The 17,869-nt window shown below is 39.7% G+C and overlaps 1 protein-coding gene across 1 annotated transcript in view; it reads left to right on the plus strand.

The window, feature by feature from the left end:
• The first annotated feature begins 921 nt into the window (after positions 1–921).
• The window catches only part of NPAS3 (neuronal PAS domain protein 3), an 816,434-nt gene continuing 799,486 nt past the window's right edge, over positions 922–17,869 (plus strand). Inside the window, exon 1 of the mRNA XM_057306389.1 lies at positions 922–1,012. Coding sequence (XP_057162372.1) covers positions 963–1,012 — 50 coding nt within the window. The 5' untranslated portion in view covers positions 922–962. The remainder of the gene's footprint in view (positions 1,013–17,869) is intronic.

Genomic DNA, 17,869 nt, shown 5'->3' on the forward strand with positions numbered 1-17,869 from the left:
TCCCTGGTTGCGATACTCCTGAGAAGGGAAGTGTTCGAAACTGCAACTGAGTGGCGTTGTTGCGCTGGCAGCGGAGCTTCCCAGTCCCCCAACGAGAGAGAGAGAGAGAGAGAGAGAGAGAGAGAGAGGGAGAGAGGGAGAGAGAGGGAGAGAGAAGAGGAGAGGAGAGAGAGAGACGGGGAGAGAGAAGGGGGGTGTGTGTCTGCGTGCGAGAGAGCGCTCTGGAGCAAAGCAGCTGGAAAATGCCCAGAAATACTTTCACAGCGGTCAAGCTGGGAACCCCCTGCGTGTCTTCCCCCTCCCCGCCCCTCCTGGCCTAGGCCCCGACCGCCCCCCGCCGAGAGGGTGTGTGCCCCACCTGCCACCAGGCCAGCTCCGGGTGGTGGCGGTGGGGGGCGACAGTGGGGGGTGTGGCGGCGCGCGACGGTGAGAACCCGGAGGCGGTGGGGCCCTGGGCCGGGCTGCCCGCGGGGCCGCGCGGCAGCCTCCCCCCGCCGCCGCCGCCACCCCCTCCTCCTCCGCCGCCGCCGCCGGTCGCCTGTCTCCGCGCTGGGCATGTCTCGGGAGCCGAAGCGGCCCGGGCCGCGGGGGCTCTGCGGCGCATGGACGGCGGCGGCGCCGGGCGAGCAGGGGGAGGAGAAGGCGCAGGCGGCGGAGGAGGCGGCGACCTGCGGCGAGAGGCACCGGCGGCGCGAGGGGACGGCCGGCCGCCGGCGAGGCTCCGGCCCCACTACTTTTCCGTAGCCTCCCTGCCTCAGCAGCACGGCCGCCGCCGCCGCCGCCGCCGCAGCCACGGCCAGGGCCACGGCCGCCGCCCGCCGGGCCGCCGCTGAGCGCCGCGCACGCCCGCACTCACTCCCGCCACCCCACGCACACGCACACCCCCCGCCCTCCCCACGCCCCCCACCCCGGGAGGGGGGGAGAGAGGCAAAAAGTAAGAGAGGAAAAAAAATAGCAGGAAGATGGCGCCCACCAAGCCCAGCTTTCAGCAGGATCCTTCCAGGCGAGAACGGTAACACTTTTCTGTTTATTGAACCTGCCGCCGGGGCGGCTGCTCCCACCGCCGCCGCCGCCGCCTCCGCCGCCGCCGCCGCCGAGGTGGCGGGGCCCGCTCCGCAGTCCTCCTCCTGGGCCGCGAGCCCACCGGGACCTCGTCTGCGGGCTTGCGGCTCAGCGCTCGCCCGCGGTCCCCGCGCGCATTGTCCGCCGGCGGCGGCTGCGGCAGCGAGCGGGCTCCGGCGGTGGTGGCGGCGGCGGCGGCGCCAGGCTCTCCGAGCAGTCGCACCTCCTCGGCTCGGCGAATGGAGTGACTCGCTGACAAAAAAAAAAAAAAGAAAGAAAGAAAGAAAAGAAAAAAGAAAAAAAAAGAAAAAAAAAGAAAAAAGAAAAAGAATGAAAAGAAAAAAAAGAAAAAGAGAGAAACAAACAAAAAAAGAGAAGGGGCTGCTGTGTGACGAGGAACAGCAGTGAGGGTGGGGGGCCGGGGGATCCCCGGGGCCGCCGCAGGTCCCTTGGCAGCTGCTCTCTAGGAAGGAATGAGGCTGGGGAGGGGGAGGGAAGGCAGGCGAGAAGGGGGAGGAGGAGAGGAGGAGGAGAGGAGGAGGAGGAGGAGGAGGAGGCCGGGGGCGGGGAGCGGAGCTCGCGCCAGGCCGGGAATGTGTCGCGGAGGGGCTGTCTCCGCGCGGAGCAGCTAGGCCGGGCCGGGAGGAGAGAGGCGCGCGGCCGCCGCCTCCCCGCCGCCCGGGCTGCGCCCTTAGCCTTGGCAACTTGTGGGTCTCCTGCTTTGCCCTGCTTTGCTCTCATCTTGCCCTCCTTTCCACTCCCCCGCTCCCCAAAGACAAAAAGAAAAGGGATGAAGAAAACCCTCAAATCCAAATTAGCGAGTAAACAGCGAGATTCAAAATGTGCCAACAGTTGGAACGTCTCTGCCCCGTTAGTTACTGTTTGGGGATCTGTGTTTTAAAAAGTTCCTGGTGAGAATTGCATATCCAGGCAAGGGGCTCAGCCGAGCATGTCTGTTTGAAGTTAGTTAAACTAAAGCCAAAGGGAAAGGGAGTTTGTATTCAAAATATCCTTAACCGTCCTACGTGAATGGCATTGTTAGATTGCATAGTAACTAAGCACCCACCCCCCGCCCCACGTGGTTTTCCCTTCTGCTGTCCACCCAGCCTACTTTGTTTGGAATCCTATTTGCTATTAATTGGCAGCGTTAATGACATTAATTGCATATAGCATATTGGTTTGTGCAAAGTATCTTTTTCTGTCTCCGAAGAGGAAATGCTCAGTAGGAAGTATGAAATGTTACCCATTGCTTCATGAGGAAAACAAATGCTGTTAGATATATGCCCCCCACCCCCAACTTTCCTCATAGGTGTAAGTGAACTTGAGAAAAAAGATGAGGGAAGTCCATAGTAGTTGCAAGATTTAATTATTATTACATGGGAGGTTTTATTTTTGATACAACATAGCATTTAAACTATAGCTTCCATCAAGAAGAGGGTAGAGAGATATTTAAACAAGCTATTCGTTAGAAAGCTTCAGTTGCACTATTGCTTGTTTCCTTCCTATAATAGGGACAGCAGAATAGTCAGGAATAAGGGAAGAATTTTGTTAGGTAGGTACATAATTGACTAATTCTAAACTCTAGATAATTTCTATATAAATCCTATACCTGAAAGTAAATCATGCATGATCCAGTTTTTAAAGATGTGAAATGTGTATAGCATTAACTGTCTGACAACTCATACAGCTAAAAGGAATATTCAGTGTTTCATGGAGAATTCACATAGTAAGTATTTTGCTCTTGTAGGTAAGAAGAAATTTTTTCAGAGCGTTGTGTGGGTCTTTTAATAGTTATTTTTCCTTTAACATGGTGATGAATACTTTTTCAGATCAGAAGTTTGTAATTGATTTCTTTCCTCCTCCACCGGTGCTCCTTCCCCAGTTCTGTTGGTAGTAAATGTATTTACTGGGATGGCCCTAGTAATCTCTCTAGCAGAGGCCTATTTGTGTGCCATTTTGGGAATTTTTCTGAGATAGGGATCTTGAAGATAGAATTAATTTCTAGAGGAAACTTCATAGCCCGTGCATGAGTGCGTTCTTTATCACCTGTCTCCATTTGGCATTCGAAGAAGGTAAATCAAAGTGCGTGGTTTGTTATTCTGCTCCACTTGAGAGCTGAACTAAATAACACTTGGTCTGAAATTCTGATTGAAGTTGTAGGAGGATATACTGTATTTAATTTAATGCCCTTTAATAGCATCTTCTTGTTCAGCTCGGATGCTGTCATTTTAAAGGTTGGATCTGAGAAGGTTTAACCTGTAGGGAGAGGGAGGAGGAATAACGAGGGAGGGGGCAGAAGGAGCGATAGAGAGGAAAGAAGGAGTTATAAACGAAATGTTTCAGACAGTAATAACCACAAACTTGGCCCGTTATCCAAACAGTTGTTTTATGCCCCGAGGGTTGACTTTGTTATTAGGGCTTTAAATGCTCTTAACACTTTAAGTGTAAACATTACACATGTTAGTTGATTTGGTTTTGTAATGAGAAATGGAAAGTCAGATGGTTTGTTCAGGAGGGGGTTGTTTTTCATAGTTACTTGCTTAAACTAAGTAGAGTCATTTCACCTTTATGTGCATTTTGTGCCTGGAACTTGTTGGTTAGTAGTAGTATTTCTCTGTAACAGTTGAACACAAATATGTTTATAAAAGGTGACTTTCTGTGGACATCCTTTAGGTGATATCCTCCCATTTATTTACAAAATGGTTTCCAAATCATTGATTTCATAAAGGCATTTATGGACGCTGCTCTTTACTGCTTTTCAAATATACCAGTAATCACAAACTTATATAGGAAAAAAGATATTTTTCCAATGGTCTTGTTGTTAATTTATAAAATATCTGACCTGAGTTTAGTAATACAGTGCAAAAGTCATTTTCTTCTAATAATATTTACAGGGTAAATTTTAGAAAAAGAAGCTTCTTCTTAATGATGTCTTTCGTTACTATTTAGTACTGCTTAAATTTCTCTTACTCTTACACACAGAAAGAGCCTGAGAGAACAAGTTGAAAACCTTGCGTATTTAAACTTGCTTGATTTTTCTTTAAACTCCAATAGGCTGCAAATTCTGTAGCACTACCACAGAGTTTTTCCACTATGTGGATGTATAACCAAGAAAATTAGACAGAAGTGTCAAGCATATGATGTGTCCATGCTGGTTTGCAAAGCATATTTAGTAGTACAGTGGGACAGGGATTTTGGTTTAAAGTGAAGTGGCGGTGGAGACTTTTTTTGGGAGGTGTTTCTTTTTACATTGTAAGCTTAAACACAGAGTGATAAATGATGACATGCGTGTCTAACACTTGCTTATATATAAATAGATCCACAAGATTGCTTAAATGATAATCGAAAATATGAAATAGGATGGCCTTCATATCACAAGGCCAGGGGTCTACAAATGGAAAAACTGAAATAATGAAATATTTCCAAGGCAACAGACTGTCAACAAGAACTGTAATGCATGGGCATATCATAGAACCACCAGAGAGGATATTAGACGGTATAGCTCTGGAGTCAGGAGTTATAATGACCTTTATTATGTAGGACCCTCCCACATTACACCATCTTTCTATATTCCCAATCTCTGGTTTATGAATTGAGAGACAAATAGCTACTCCAAATTTGTAATATGCCAGTTACTAGATTTGATTCATTACAAGGAGCAAACTTGACATCAGCATTACTTAATGCTTTTGGCTTAAAAAAAAAAAAAGTTACATGAGGTATTTTCAGCACCTAATGGTATTATGAGTAGTTTTGGTCCCTGTATCTTTGCATATTCTTAAAAATATGACTTTTCTTTGACTATAAGTGATGTGAAATTAGTATCTCAGCAATGAATTGGTAAGAATTGTATTGTGATTTAAATATAATCTACGCATTGGACCAGTTTGGTATTTTTAGTGATAGGAAGTTTGATTTTCCTCTGAAATTCTACACAGTGGTTGTCCCTACAGTAGAGCTATTTCATGGGAATGCCGGAGTTTCCATGAACCCCTCAATACTTTTACTGTGTCCCAGATCTTAGTCTGGGTGGAATCCAGTGGCCTGTTAAAATTGCATCTGTTTGAAATGGGCCCTGATGTCCAAGATCTCCTGCTCTGTGGTGAGGTTTTCTATGACAAGATGCATAGGTATGTGCTTATGTAAAGCACCACTTTTGGGGGAGGATATAGGCAGTGTAGCTTTCATTTAGCTATTTTTATTTTTTTAAAAAATATCTTATTTATTTATTTGACAGAGAGAGAGACAGCCAGCGAGAGGGGGAACACAAGCAGGGGGAGTGGGAGAGGAAGAAGCAGGCTCCCAGAGGAGGAGCCTGATGTGGGGCTCGATCCCAGGACTCTGTGATCACGCCCTGAGCTGAAGGCAGACGCTTAAGGACTGAGCCAACAGGCGCCCCTCATTTAGTTATTTTTAAAGCTGTAGAGCTTTATATTTTGTGAGATATTTGGATATGTCACAAATATTTCTAAATCTCTCCTAGTAATGTTTTTCCCTATGAACTTTCTTAAGTGCTTTACTATTAATAATGACCCCAGTGTAAACCTTAGATGCTCTACTTCTGTTTTCTTATTTTTCCTGCATTCCTGTAATCCTCTTTCCTCTGCAGAACGCTGTTCACAAAATTTAAAGAAAATTAAGCATGCATGAGAGGAGAACTGGCCCCTCCTATTATGTTTACGTGGCCACTTTTTCTTTTTCTTTTTTTTTTTTTTTAAAGATTTTATTTATTTATTTGACCGAGATAGAGGCAGCCAGCGAGAGAGAGGGAGCACAGCAGGGGGAGTGGGAGAGGAAGAAGCAGGCTCATAGCAGAGGAGCCTGATGTGGGGCTCGATCCCAGAACGCCAGGATCACGCCCTGAGCCAAAGGCAGACACTTAACCGCTGTGCCACCCAGGCGCCCCAACATGGCCACTTTTTCTATAGTGTAACGTTTCATCATTTGAGTTAAATTTTTAATAATTTTGCATTGCATAGGCTGAGATTCTAACTTCAGGTGTTTTACAAACATTCCTTAATTGTTTACACTAGATAAGGCTGAAAGGTAGTGAAAGAGTTGGTATGTTGAAAATTTAGTTGATTAGTAGATTAAATATTAATTTTAAAATTTAAATGCTACCAAAGTTGCATATAATGGAATATGTGAATTTAAATATTTAAATCTGTACGATGATCCGTACTAATATTTAAATCTGTACTTCTAGAATTTATGGAAAAATTCAGTTACATTGCTTTGCATTTAATGATGTTAGTATTTTCACAGTAAATGTTGCCCCCCCCCCCTTTTTTTCCTCATTGGGCAGTGTAATAAACCAACTGTAACTGAATGGTATTTTTACTGCTCTGGGCCCCATTAGTGTGAATAGGATGTTTGCACTATTAAGTTTGATAGAACCTTACATAGTTAGAATAATTTGTAGTAATATTAGTAATACTACAGTGCATAAGCAGGACATAGCTTAGTAAGAGTAAAGTGATTACTACTATATCTGAAATGACTAGGGTCGTGACAAGATTAAACAGCACTTGAAGTTGTTGCCTGTATACATTTCTAGAGCACAATGTTTTCGTAAATTAATCGAAATATTTGTGGTCTTGTGTACAAAATCATGAGGCCCAAGATGAAAATCGCATATTACTATGGCCCGAAGTGCTCGTCCCTTTGAGTATAATTATCGATTGGTTTATTCACTCAGCCTTATTTATTGAACTTCTACTATGGACAATCCTGACTTGTGCCAGAGATGGTAGTTAATAATAGTCTGTGAGAGCACTTGCTCTGCTCATAGACTTGCCCTTATACTGGACATGCAAAATATTATAGAGAGCCAGAAAATGCCCTTTTCTGCAAGAAGAGGAAGTACAGAATCTATAGACATATAGATAAGGCTACCTCTTTGGACTTCCGTTAGTTTAGTGTTCTGGGTGGGGGAAGGGGCAAGGTAGGTATCCAGGTTGTAAAATATTGTAACTAATGACTGTAAAATGATTAGAGGTTCTTGGAGGAAGGAAGGAAAAGATGCCATATAAATGTAAGTGAAATTATAGAAGATTTTTAGAAACAAACTCTGGTGGGTTTAAAAAAAATAAAAATAGATCACACATGATAATTATCAACAGTTATTGGACACTGTCATGTTTGGGGCCCTATATTAAATACCTCACAGTAATTTTCTCAGTGGCTTCCCCCTGCCCTGTGAGGCAAATGTTGATATCCCCACTTTGAGTCAAGAAAACAGAAGCTAATCTTCCCAAGGAAGGTAGTAGGGTTAGGGATTGAATTTGGGTTTGTCTGTGTAGGAGTGTACCTTTAACAGTAGCGTGCAGGTGTTCCGTGTTTGGACTTTGCGGTGCCGGGGCTTTCTGTGCTGATGCCAGAGAGCCCGTGTGGCAGGAAGACCGCGTGCACTACGGATTAGTGACCTAGATCTCTGCTTATTGGTCATTTGTCGGATGTTTGGAGAACTTCAGAAATGCAATGTTTATAAAGTTAGAAGAATTCACGTTTAAATGATTTTCCCTCAACTCTTTCATGTTCCCGTAGTTTTGTGGGCAAACTCCAAAGCTATAGATACTTCGGGGAGGATTTGTTGCAGAATGGTTTTAGAAGCATTGGATTGCCCCATACACACAGCTCTTTGGTCGTAGACTGTGAAATACTTCAGGACCTCCTCCACTCCTGTTCTCTGTGCCTGGGACTGTGCCATAGTTTGTCTAAAGATTACAGTTGAGACATTCTTGTTTTGTGATAGTTTTGCCACTGAATGGGTGGAAAGAGCCCCACAGACTTTCTGAATAACACACTTTAGTACTTAACTGTATTTCTGGATATTGTCTTTTGAAATATATAAGGACTCATTCAGGTTGGCCTCCTGCCAAATTGTCTGGCGTTATAATAATGACAGCAAGCATTTATATAGCACTATGTGCCAGGTACTAGTCTAAGGGCTTTACATATATTAATTAACTCATTTAATTAAAAACTTGTTAAAAATGGACCACAATAAATACATAAATGATAAGTTCTCATTACTTAGTCCCTCTTCCCCTCTGGGCACACACAGACACTTGTGGCATCTTCAAGATGGGAGAGTCGTTGGTAACATTTTAATTTCTCTGAGGCCAGGAATCACAGGGGTTGGTCTGACACGTAACACTTCTTTGACCAAAGCTACACTTTGGGAAACTTCGGAACATCTGACACCCTTACTGCTCACTGTAGAATGTCTGCTAGATTTGAGGCAGTAGACAAGCATGCCAAATTTATCTTTACGTTTTGGGATGTAATACTGTCAACCAAATAGCTTTAAAAAAAAAAAAAAAAGGTATATAGTAGGAATTCCAGACCTTGAAAGGAGTAGATAAGCAGTGCTTTAGTATTTCTGGTTGAAAGAGCTGGGTATTTTGTTGTGTATTTTAATAAAATATTCACTTCTACGTTCAGAAAATCTCTTGTTTACATAAAGAATAGGTTGCCTTATAAAATGTTGGAAAGGGCTCATTTAGAGAGATGTTTTGTTAAAATATTGAAGATAAAAAGCAGCAGTCAATAGGAAGTATAAGTGAAAAATAGGCTACAAAATTCAAAATAGCATTCAGATCATCTTAAAAGAAATTACTTCTGATTACAGTATTTTATTATCATCAGTATGCTAATGCATAATTAAAGGGCTCTGACTTGGGTACCTAGGTTATATATAACGTTAAAGCTTAAATCTTCATCACATATTTTTGAAAGTAGTGCCACATAGCATTTTAAGACCACTTTATGGAATCATAGGTCATTTCAGTTATATCCCATTACTTCTGATAGACGGGGGCTCTTTCATTTGTAAGATTTATAACAAGAATTTTATTATAAAGAAAAATAGTAATGTCGGATTAAGGGTCATCTTTATGTGAATATAGCTCAAATCGGCATCCTCTTACCCTCCAATCTACGAATTTTCCTTTCTGCCATGGCAACACTACAGAAAAGGATACTAGTTCTGAACTTCATCCAGGAGCACTTTGCTCAGAAAGAGTGCAGTATTTTGGTAGGGGCAGATGGACTGATTGACGCTGTTTGCAGAACCTCTCTGGTTCTAGAAAATGGAGACATCAAAGGATAAGGGTATTTTAGTAACTAATATGTACTGCACTGATTGAGGGAGTATTTTTCCTATACAAATAATTTATTCCTCAGAATCTGTATCTGAAAAACACATATATTCTATTCAATATGAATGGAATTTTTTTTTATTGCACAAGATTCTGTATACTCTGCATGATTTATATGTAAAGCCTACATGTATACTGTTTAAACATAACTTATATATAAAATATAAATCAGATCTACCATGTTTGTATTATATCTACCTAAAATGCAAAAATGTTACAAAGATATCTTGAACATATTATAAATGTCTTACTTTAGATCGAGTCACATTTACATATATGCAGTGAATTGGTGACTTTTTTTGTTTTCCTAATGCTGTAAGGAAAAGTAGGCTCATCATTTTTTTTTTACACATTTTTATTGTTCTGTGTAAATGTAATTTGTTAATCCTGTGAAATTTGTCATAGATAAATTTGCTTGGATTATCTTGTCACCACCGTATCTGCATTCTTTTGTTCATTGCTTATTCATAATTTAACAGTCTGGCAGTGAGCCTTTTTGGGATGCTCACAAAAGATATATGACCTCTACCAGCTGCTACTATAACCTGCAGAATGCACAGCAAGACATTAGAAACGTGAGGATTCCTCTACTGATTAAAGTGCTCTTCATTTAAACAGTCTGTTCATAAGAATCTCAGGAATCTCTTCTACCCGCAGTTTTGATTTTTTTTTCTTCCTAACAAAATTAGTTCTAACAATTGAATCTTCAATTGGTATGATTTTTTAGGTGATCCAAAGGAAATTAATTTCTTGAATGCTGTTGCTTCTCTTTAACCAAATACTCAACACTTTTACTTTTGGGCATGTTAAAGTTATCCAGAAACAGTTTTACTGGCCAATGAAGAATAGAGAGTAGAGTGGCTATATCACATCCTAACCTTAGAAGAAATGGTGGGTTCAATCCCACTCGAATCTAAGGACTTTATAGTTTATATTTTAAACACCCTGTATTGTGTGGTATGTGGCAGACATTAAAAATAGAATGTTACTTGAAGTGTAACCACATCTTTAGGTTTTCATTATTCTGAGTTAGTTTAGCATATGAATTTATTCTCATCCCCCCCCCCACAAGAAATCAGCAGATCAGTTTATGAGTAATGGCTAGTTTTTGCCTCTCTTCTGTGCAGGCATATGATTACGGTTCAAAATAATTCATTGCTAATCCATGCAGTATTGGTTCATCTCCATCACTCTGTTCTGTGATTAGAGCCTCAGGCCTGCTGCCTTGCTTTCCGCCCTGATTTTCTTTAACTGCAACCCTTGTTTTAATATAGTTCTGTAGTCACCACTGTCCTGCTAGCCCCTCTCCATCCCTCATATATATCGATTGCAGTAGATTAATATTTATTTGAAGCTATTTTTCAGACTTTGTGAAAAATGTATTCATTTCTTACTGTGAATCTTCATCTAAAGGGAGGGGGAGAGGGAAGATGTAGGACTCAGGTATGCAACTCTTCTTACAAAGTGAAGCTATTGCTTTTCCAACCTTCAGTCTTTGCTATAGTCACTGTTTGTTCTTTATACACAAATCAGGAGGTTTAATTTCCTTGAAAAAAATTTATATTAAGCTAGAATGTTAACAGTTTAACTCTTGTTTGTAACAGTTCTAAAATGGCTTTCTGCATTTTCTGAGTACATACTGTAGTCAGTGCAATCACCATAATATACATTGATCAGCTTGCATTGAATATTTCCAGACAGGGACACAAAGCTATCATTTTCCTTAACATCAAAATTTGCCAATTTCACCAGAAGGTCATCTCACAGATTTTTTAAAGACTTTGTTTCAGATCTCAGTAGTCCAGTGTTCCTTTTAATAATTACTTTCGTCTCATTGTAGCCGTGTGTTTGAAAGTGTAGGTCAATGAGGATGATTGCATTCAGAATTTCATGATCTGTGTAGTGGAACAAATTGAAAGCAAAGCCTGTATCAATCACTGTGAAGGGAGGGTTAATTGTTACCGCTTCTCAAGCCTCTGGACAGATAAACCAGTAATGAAATACTTATTGCTCTGATATGTGAATGCTGAAGGATGAAACAATGGAAACAGAAGCAGTCTTCAGAGATAACCAAAAAGGCAAAGAAAAAAAATAATAAACCGGATGAAAGTATGGAACTATGTGCTGCATTAACTCTCTTAAAAGTAATATTGTTTTTAGCTTCCTACCCATCTTTTCCTGGCAGGTTAGGGCAGTATCATATATCAGGTTGCTAAAGCCAAATAAGAATATAAATGGAAAACTCTCTTTCTGTAAAAATAAAAGAACTAAAAAAAAAAAGTGTAGTCCTAGGCTTTATATGAGCTCGGCATATTTTATAAAAATAATGTTTGAGTTACTATTTAAGGTTTTCTCTCAAGAAAACTAGTGATGCTACATATGTTAAATATTATACATGCATAAATGGCTTAAATTCCAGAATGTTTTAAAGGATTGTTTTGTTATCTTTGAAGAGATTTTGGAATTATTGGCCCATTGTAGATCAAAGCATAGAGGAAATTGTGAAACACATAAAGAAATAGTCAAATAAGAATTAGTGTTGCAAAGAAATCATAAGATTAGAGTAAACACATTTAACCATTTCTTCCATATGAACTTAACATTTAAACATCTGTTAGTTACTTATATGTTGAAATATATGCAAAAATATTTAGCCAAATTGAAGTCTTAGGCCCATGACAATCATCTCAACACAGTGGGTAGTTCTGAAAATTAATGAGAATGATAATACTGTAAAGACTGTTCCAGAGTTTGCCCAAATTCATTATCTAAGACTCTTGTTAAGAACATCTCAAAGAATTTTAACCAGGAAAATATATTAATGGTTCAAAAGCATTTTCAAAACCCTGAATTATAAAAGTATAATGGAATTATATATGCGAGAGTTATAGTTAGCAGCACAGATAGCAGAAGACATTACGATGGCGTATTTTTCCACAACCTATTCTCCTTTTGTACACGGTTTCATACTTAGGGTTTAATCTCCTACGTTATTTTGTTGTTGTTGTTTTTAGGACAAGAAAATCAGAATCATTTAAAAAAATAAAATGGGTTCCTTCCCATTCATGTAGGGAAGCTGATAGCTGTAAAAAGTTAGATGTGTCTTTTGGCAGTCATTTCGGATTTGACACAAACAACCACTAACAAGCTAGAACATTTTTAGCAAGAAGAAAGAACTGTTGCACATCTTTTTATTTGTCTTCAGAAATTAAGAGTTTCCCAAGGCCTGTTTCTGCATAGTATTGGTGTAGCTGCATAGAAACTTAAAAACTGATTGGGGCATAGCCTTTTCAATGACAGTAGCACCGTCCTCCAGCTAATGTGGTTTTGTACATTGTAAGAATTAACTGCAATATGACTACGGACTCTGGGAAACAAACTGAGGGCTTCGGGGGCGGGGAGGATTGGGATAGGCCGGTGATGGGTATTAAGGAGGGCACGCATTGCATGGAGCACTGGGTGTTATACGCAAACAATGAACCATGGAACACTACCTCAAAAACTAAGCATGAATAGTATGGTGACCAACATAATAAAAAAAAAAAAAATTAAAAAAATAAAATGAGTTTAAGATTAAAAAAAAAAAAAAGAATTAACCGTAATGGTAATCCTGCAACATCCCTGGATCAGGATATTTAAACTGCTACTAAAATACATTAGAGTGTAAGTCAGTAGAGAGGTCTAAAGTACAGCTGGACCAGAGGGTATGGACTTTGGTCTACAACAAATGGCAGGCAGAAAGCCAGGAGAATTTCTTCCCTTGGTAATAGGCGTATACTTAACACGAGGGCGTATGGATATCGAGATTGTCAGGGCAGTACAACGTGAAGTACCATTGGCCACTTGCTGATTTGTGCTAGTAGAACAGGAGGTAATGGCCTAAATCCTGGTCATTGGTTTTGGTCTTTCATTATCTTTATAGGAAGTTGTTCTCTACACAGGTCCTTTAACCATTTAGAGCCTTAGTTTCTTCATTCGTATGTTTAATTGCTAACATTTCCTTCCAGCTACAAAAATCTGTGACTACATGATTTGAATAATTTGGATATATGATACAAAATAATGAGTTGAGGTCTATGGTGGTTCTTTTTTTTTTCTTCCCCTACTGGTATTAGTATTTACAAATACTCTTTATTTATAAAACTATTCAAGTTTTTAGATCAAATGCAAAGCTTGTCATGCAGGTTTCAATACAATATTGGAAATTTAAATATTTTTCTTCCACAAAAACATCTTTGAACGGAAACTTTTTATTGCAAGAATGTCCAGAGAGACATTGCAGTGGAAGCTATAGGCTATATTAAATTGTATCTTAAAGTGACATATTATGCGCAGGACTCAAGGTAGCACTAAAGAAAAACTCTACAAGTGTTTAGAGATAAATACATTTGTTGGTTAAATTCAATTGAGATGGTAGAACAACTCTGGAAATATTTGAAAACCAGATGATATACCACAAAGTAGGAAGTTAACAATGTAATGTTTGATGGACAGGTGAACAGTTAGGGGAGTAACTAATCTCTGAAAATTTTGTGTGTTCCTAAAACATTTATAAAGGAATAAATTTCTGTAGTGAGTTATTTGCCCAAATGGCAACTATTATTTCTTTTTGTCTGACCTTGTTTTCTTTTTTTCAAAAACATTTTTAAAGATTTTATTTATTTATTTGAGAGAGAGAGAGAGAGAGAGTGTGAGCACGAGCAGGTGGAGGGGCGGAGGGAGAAGTGGACTCCGAGCTGAGCGGGGAGCCAGACCTGGGGCTTGATTCCAGGACCCTGGGACCATGACCTGAGCTGAAGGCAGACACTTAACTTAACCCAGGCGCCCCTCTAACCTTGTTTTTCAAAGGAGCTTTCTTCTAATTCTTCTTCCTTACTTATAAAGGTGAACTGATTTAGTGTTTGTAGTATAGACAGATTTAAATATTTATGATTGGATAAGATGTCTTCTAATGAATTAAAGACATTTTAAATACATGTATCATTTAGTCATTGTTTCCTTTGAAAGTTTCTAATTAATGACATTAATAGGTACTGCAAGTATATTCTTATGAGATAATTAACATTTTTGCCTAATTTCTCTCTCTATATATAATACCTATATTCTGTTACCTGTAGATTTAAGAGTATTTTATCCCCTAAACCTATTTTATACTTAATTATCAGTGATAACACCACTGATAAAAATATTTTTTCCTTAAAACACTGTGTTCCTCACAAGATAATTTTCCATTTTTCTCTTATGAAAACACCCAGGAAAATAAAGCATAGCATAGTGCAGACTGGACTTTTGTAACTCCTGTCTTTCCCTCTTCTCGCATCAAGATTGTACTTTCTCAAAGCTGCTGTTGGCTAAGTGTTAGGAGATAATCTGATTAGAACAATTTACATTAAGGAGTGGAGCTATTTTCATTTTTTTAAAGGGAGTCAATAAAACCAAATTTTTAATTTATTAGAACATGGAGAATCTTCAGCGTGCCCTTGCCTGTCCCTCTACATCACACATATATACCCTTTCCCAAGAGATACTTCAGTCAACATTTTGAAATTCCTCTTCTGAAAATTTTCTATCTCATAGTGACATTGTTTTAGAAATGATACATTAATTTTCTCACATGATTGAGTATAAAAATGGGCAGATATCATGAGCTGGGTTAAACACATGTGCTGTACATATTTTCATTGGTACCATTTTTTAAAAACATCTAGTTAAAAGTCTCTCACTGTGGGACAGAGCTACCATCAAGGAAAGAGATTGAGAACTGGGTGGTATGTTGTGACTCTAAGGTTTGAAGCGTCTGCTCAGTGCTGCAGTAGGATTTAAGTGTGGGATTTATAGATGGCTGTAGAGGTTTTTGTAGAAGGGAATGCACATCAAGTCTTTAGAGTTGGGTTGAACCAAACAACGGACTTGACAAGATCCAGTCCCTGTCCCACTTCTTCTGTAGTCAGGCTCACTTACCAAGTCCTGTTCCAAGGGCAGACATTCCCAGCTAGCTGTATTTTGCTGTTATTCATTTGCCAGCAGCATCTGTCCCCTACATGGTCATGACGACTTTTGATAAGCTCTGACTGAGTGTAGCGTCTCCTGACTTACAGAGGGATTTTTAAACCCTTGGTCCATCAGTGTTATAGCAGTCGGTAAATGGGCTTCAGGGGATCCGAAGAGTCTCCTGAAATGGCATAGTCATACATTTTTATCAGTTACTTAAGGGGGTATGTTTTCCCTGAAACAATTGTGTCAAGAATCGTGAAGAGCCTGAGATTTTACCCTACTTGCAAACTAGTAAGTTAGCCCGCCACAATTTAACGGATATTGGTAGGAGATGCGTTATCCTTGGATTGGAGACAGCAAAGTTTATGACAGCTTTAGCGATAGCAAGTGTACCAGAATTTGAGGCAATTCTCTGATCCTCAGTTCCTACAAAGAGGATACAGAATACCTGTACATGTGTGTGGTAGGTTTGTTACAAGAGGAACTCTGAACTTAGGGAACCTGAATTTTTTAGAATGGACCGTAAATATGTCTTCCCTTTGCTCTGGAGGGAGAAGCACCAGCTCTAAACTCCAAGGATGTCCTCTATACAAAGACACTTGAATAGATAGTCTGGTACAAAGGATGGTTAGTGCCTTGCCTGGAAGGTGTGCGGAAATGCAAGAGACTTGTCTCTCAGCCGTCTGCATCTTTGTTATAGTGATTATTTAGAAGGATGAGAGGATGTAGTGATGTAATTGTCCTGGAGTTTCAAGTTTCTTTGAGCTTAATGCAACACGAAGTCAACTATTTGAGAGAAGAGGACAAAGATTCCAAATATGTAAGCTTTCCAAAATTGCATATGATGTAGTGCATCAAGCTTATATAGGTTTAGCTGATTCAGTAGGGGGCAGGTCCTCACATTGTTAATATATTAATATTCTTGTGACTTATATTTTATCACGGTTGATTTTTGTCCTGTTTTGTAAGTACGCTCTCTTCCTGGTTTGTTCTATTTATCCATAAATTTTAACTTGTTGAGGGGTCATGTTGTGTCTTTGCATTATATCGTTTAAGTTTCTCCCTAGCTCAGTGAGATAGGTTCTGTCAATATCTCTACTGTATAGTTAAGGTCACAGTAAGGATTTGGAACTGGGTTCAAGCCTCAGTCTGTTGACTTACTACCTGATAGAGGTCACATTCTCTGACCTTTCTGGCTTCCTTCTGACTCTTGAAGAATTGTTTTCTATTTTTTCTTCTTTCTTCTGGGGCTTTTCCATTTTCCCACATCACCTTCCTGCCTCATAATGTTTGTCCCTTACCTGTACCCGAGTCCTTACCCCAAATGGTCCCAGCTGATGCTATAGGTCCCTTCTTACACATTGCCTTTTAATACCTGCCATGGACATGTAGGTATTGAATCTTTTTGCACCCCCACATTATACTAAATCATCACCTTATTTCTGATTTTGTAGTAACCATATCTGTAAAACTAATGATTACGATGACAACATAAACAAGTCAACCAAAGGTTTACAGGTCATACCTAGCTTTGTGGTAAGACAGTACATTAAAGATTGTTATAAGGAAATTATGATCTTGTTTAGCAAGTTATAATCTGCAGTTCTATTTCCTGCACAGTTTTTATAACATTCAGCTGTGAATAGATTTACATGTTGTGAGTTATGGTGGCATGGGTCATAATGTATCCCTATCTTATGCATAGCATTGCACTTTTGTATATACTGTAATTTGTTGATATAGCTCACTTTAGAGATTTGGTTAAAATGACTGTGGCTTCTGGTCAATTCTTATGCATTATAAATTAGAAGGTCACCTCCAATCAATGCCCAGTGACTTGGCACTTTGCTTTCCCATTTTCCAGTCTTTCAGCCTCATTTTTATCCCATAGGATTTAACAGTACCATGATACTATAATTTAATAGTCAAAACATGATCTAATAGCTCACAAGACCACTTTGGCCCAAATATTCTCTATTGGATACATTCTATAATTGTTCTTTGCGATGGGGATATTTACATAAATGTCAGTAAAATATCTGGAGATCATGCTAAAATATCAAACTGGAAGATGCTCTTGAGGAAGTGACAATGGAATAGAGAAATTGTCCTTCTGTTGAGAGCAGATTCATCATCAGAATCTATTGTTAAAATTCTAAATATCCATAACCAGTATAAAGGACCATTAGCCAAAATGATGGATAATGAAGAAATAAATTATAGTTTCTTGTGTACTTGTCTTTCTACATAGATTGTGACTTCTTTGAAAGGGGAGAAATCATTGTCCCCCCTTGTGCATGCCAAGGGGTGAAACACATTCCTGAAACAGAGTTAATGAATGAAGGAATGAGTGCCAGTTCTAATTATGCCCACTTCATATTTGCATTTCATCCCAGGGAATCCCCAAATTTGTCAAAAACCTACAACTGTACTTGCATACCACATGATCTCTGATCTAAAAAAAAATTAATAGGGAAAATTAAGTATTTTACAATTATGAATATTTTGCCAATGCTTAGAAATTTCTATTGTATTCTAAAATTTCAAAGCTGAATTATTTACATTGTTTGGTCTGGATTCCCTGAAGATTACACTTCTATAACTCTACGGAGAATGATTTTAAGTTTAAGATGTGTCACAACTCTCCATTA

This window comes from Ursus arctos, unplaced genomic scaffold (assembly GCF_023065955.2).
Source record: "Ursus arctos isolate Adak ecotype North America unplaced genomic scaffold, UrsArc2.0 scaffold_37, whole genome shotgun sequence".
Classification (NCBI taxonomy): domain Eukaryota; kingdom Metazoa; phylum Chordata; class Mammalia; order Carnivora; family Ursidae; genus Ursus; species Ursus arctos.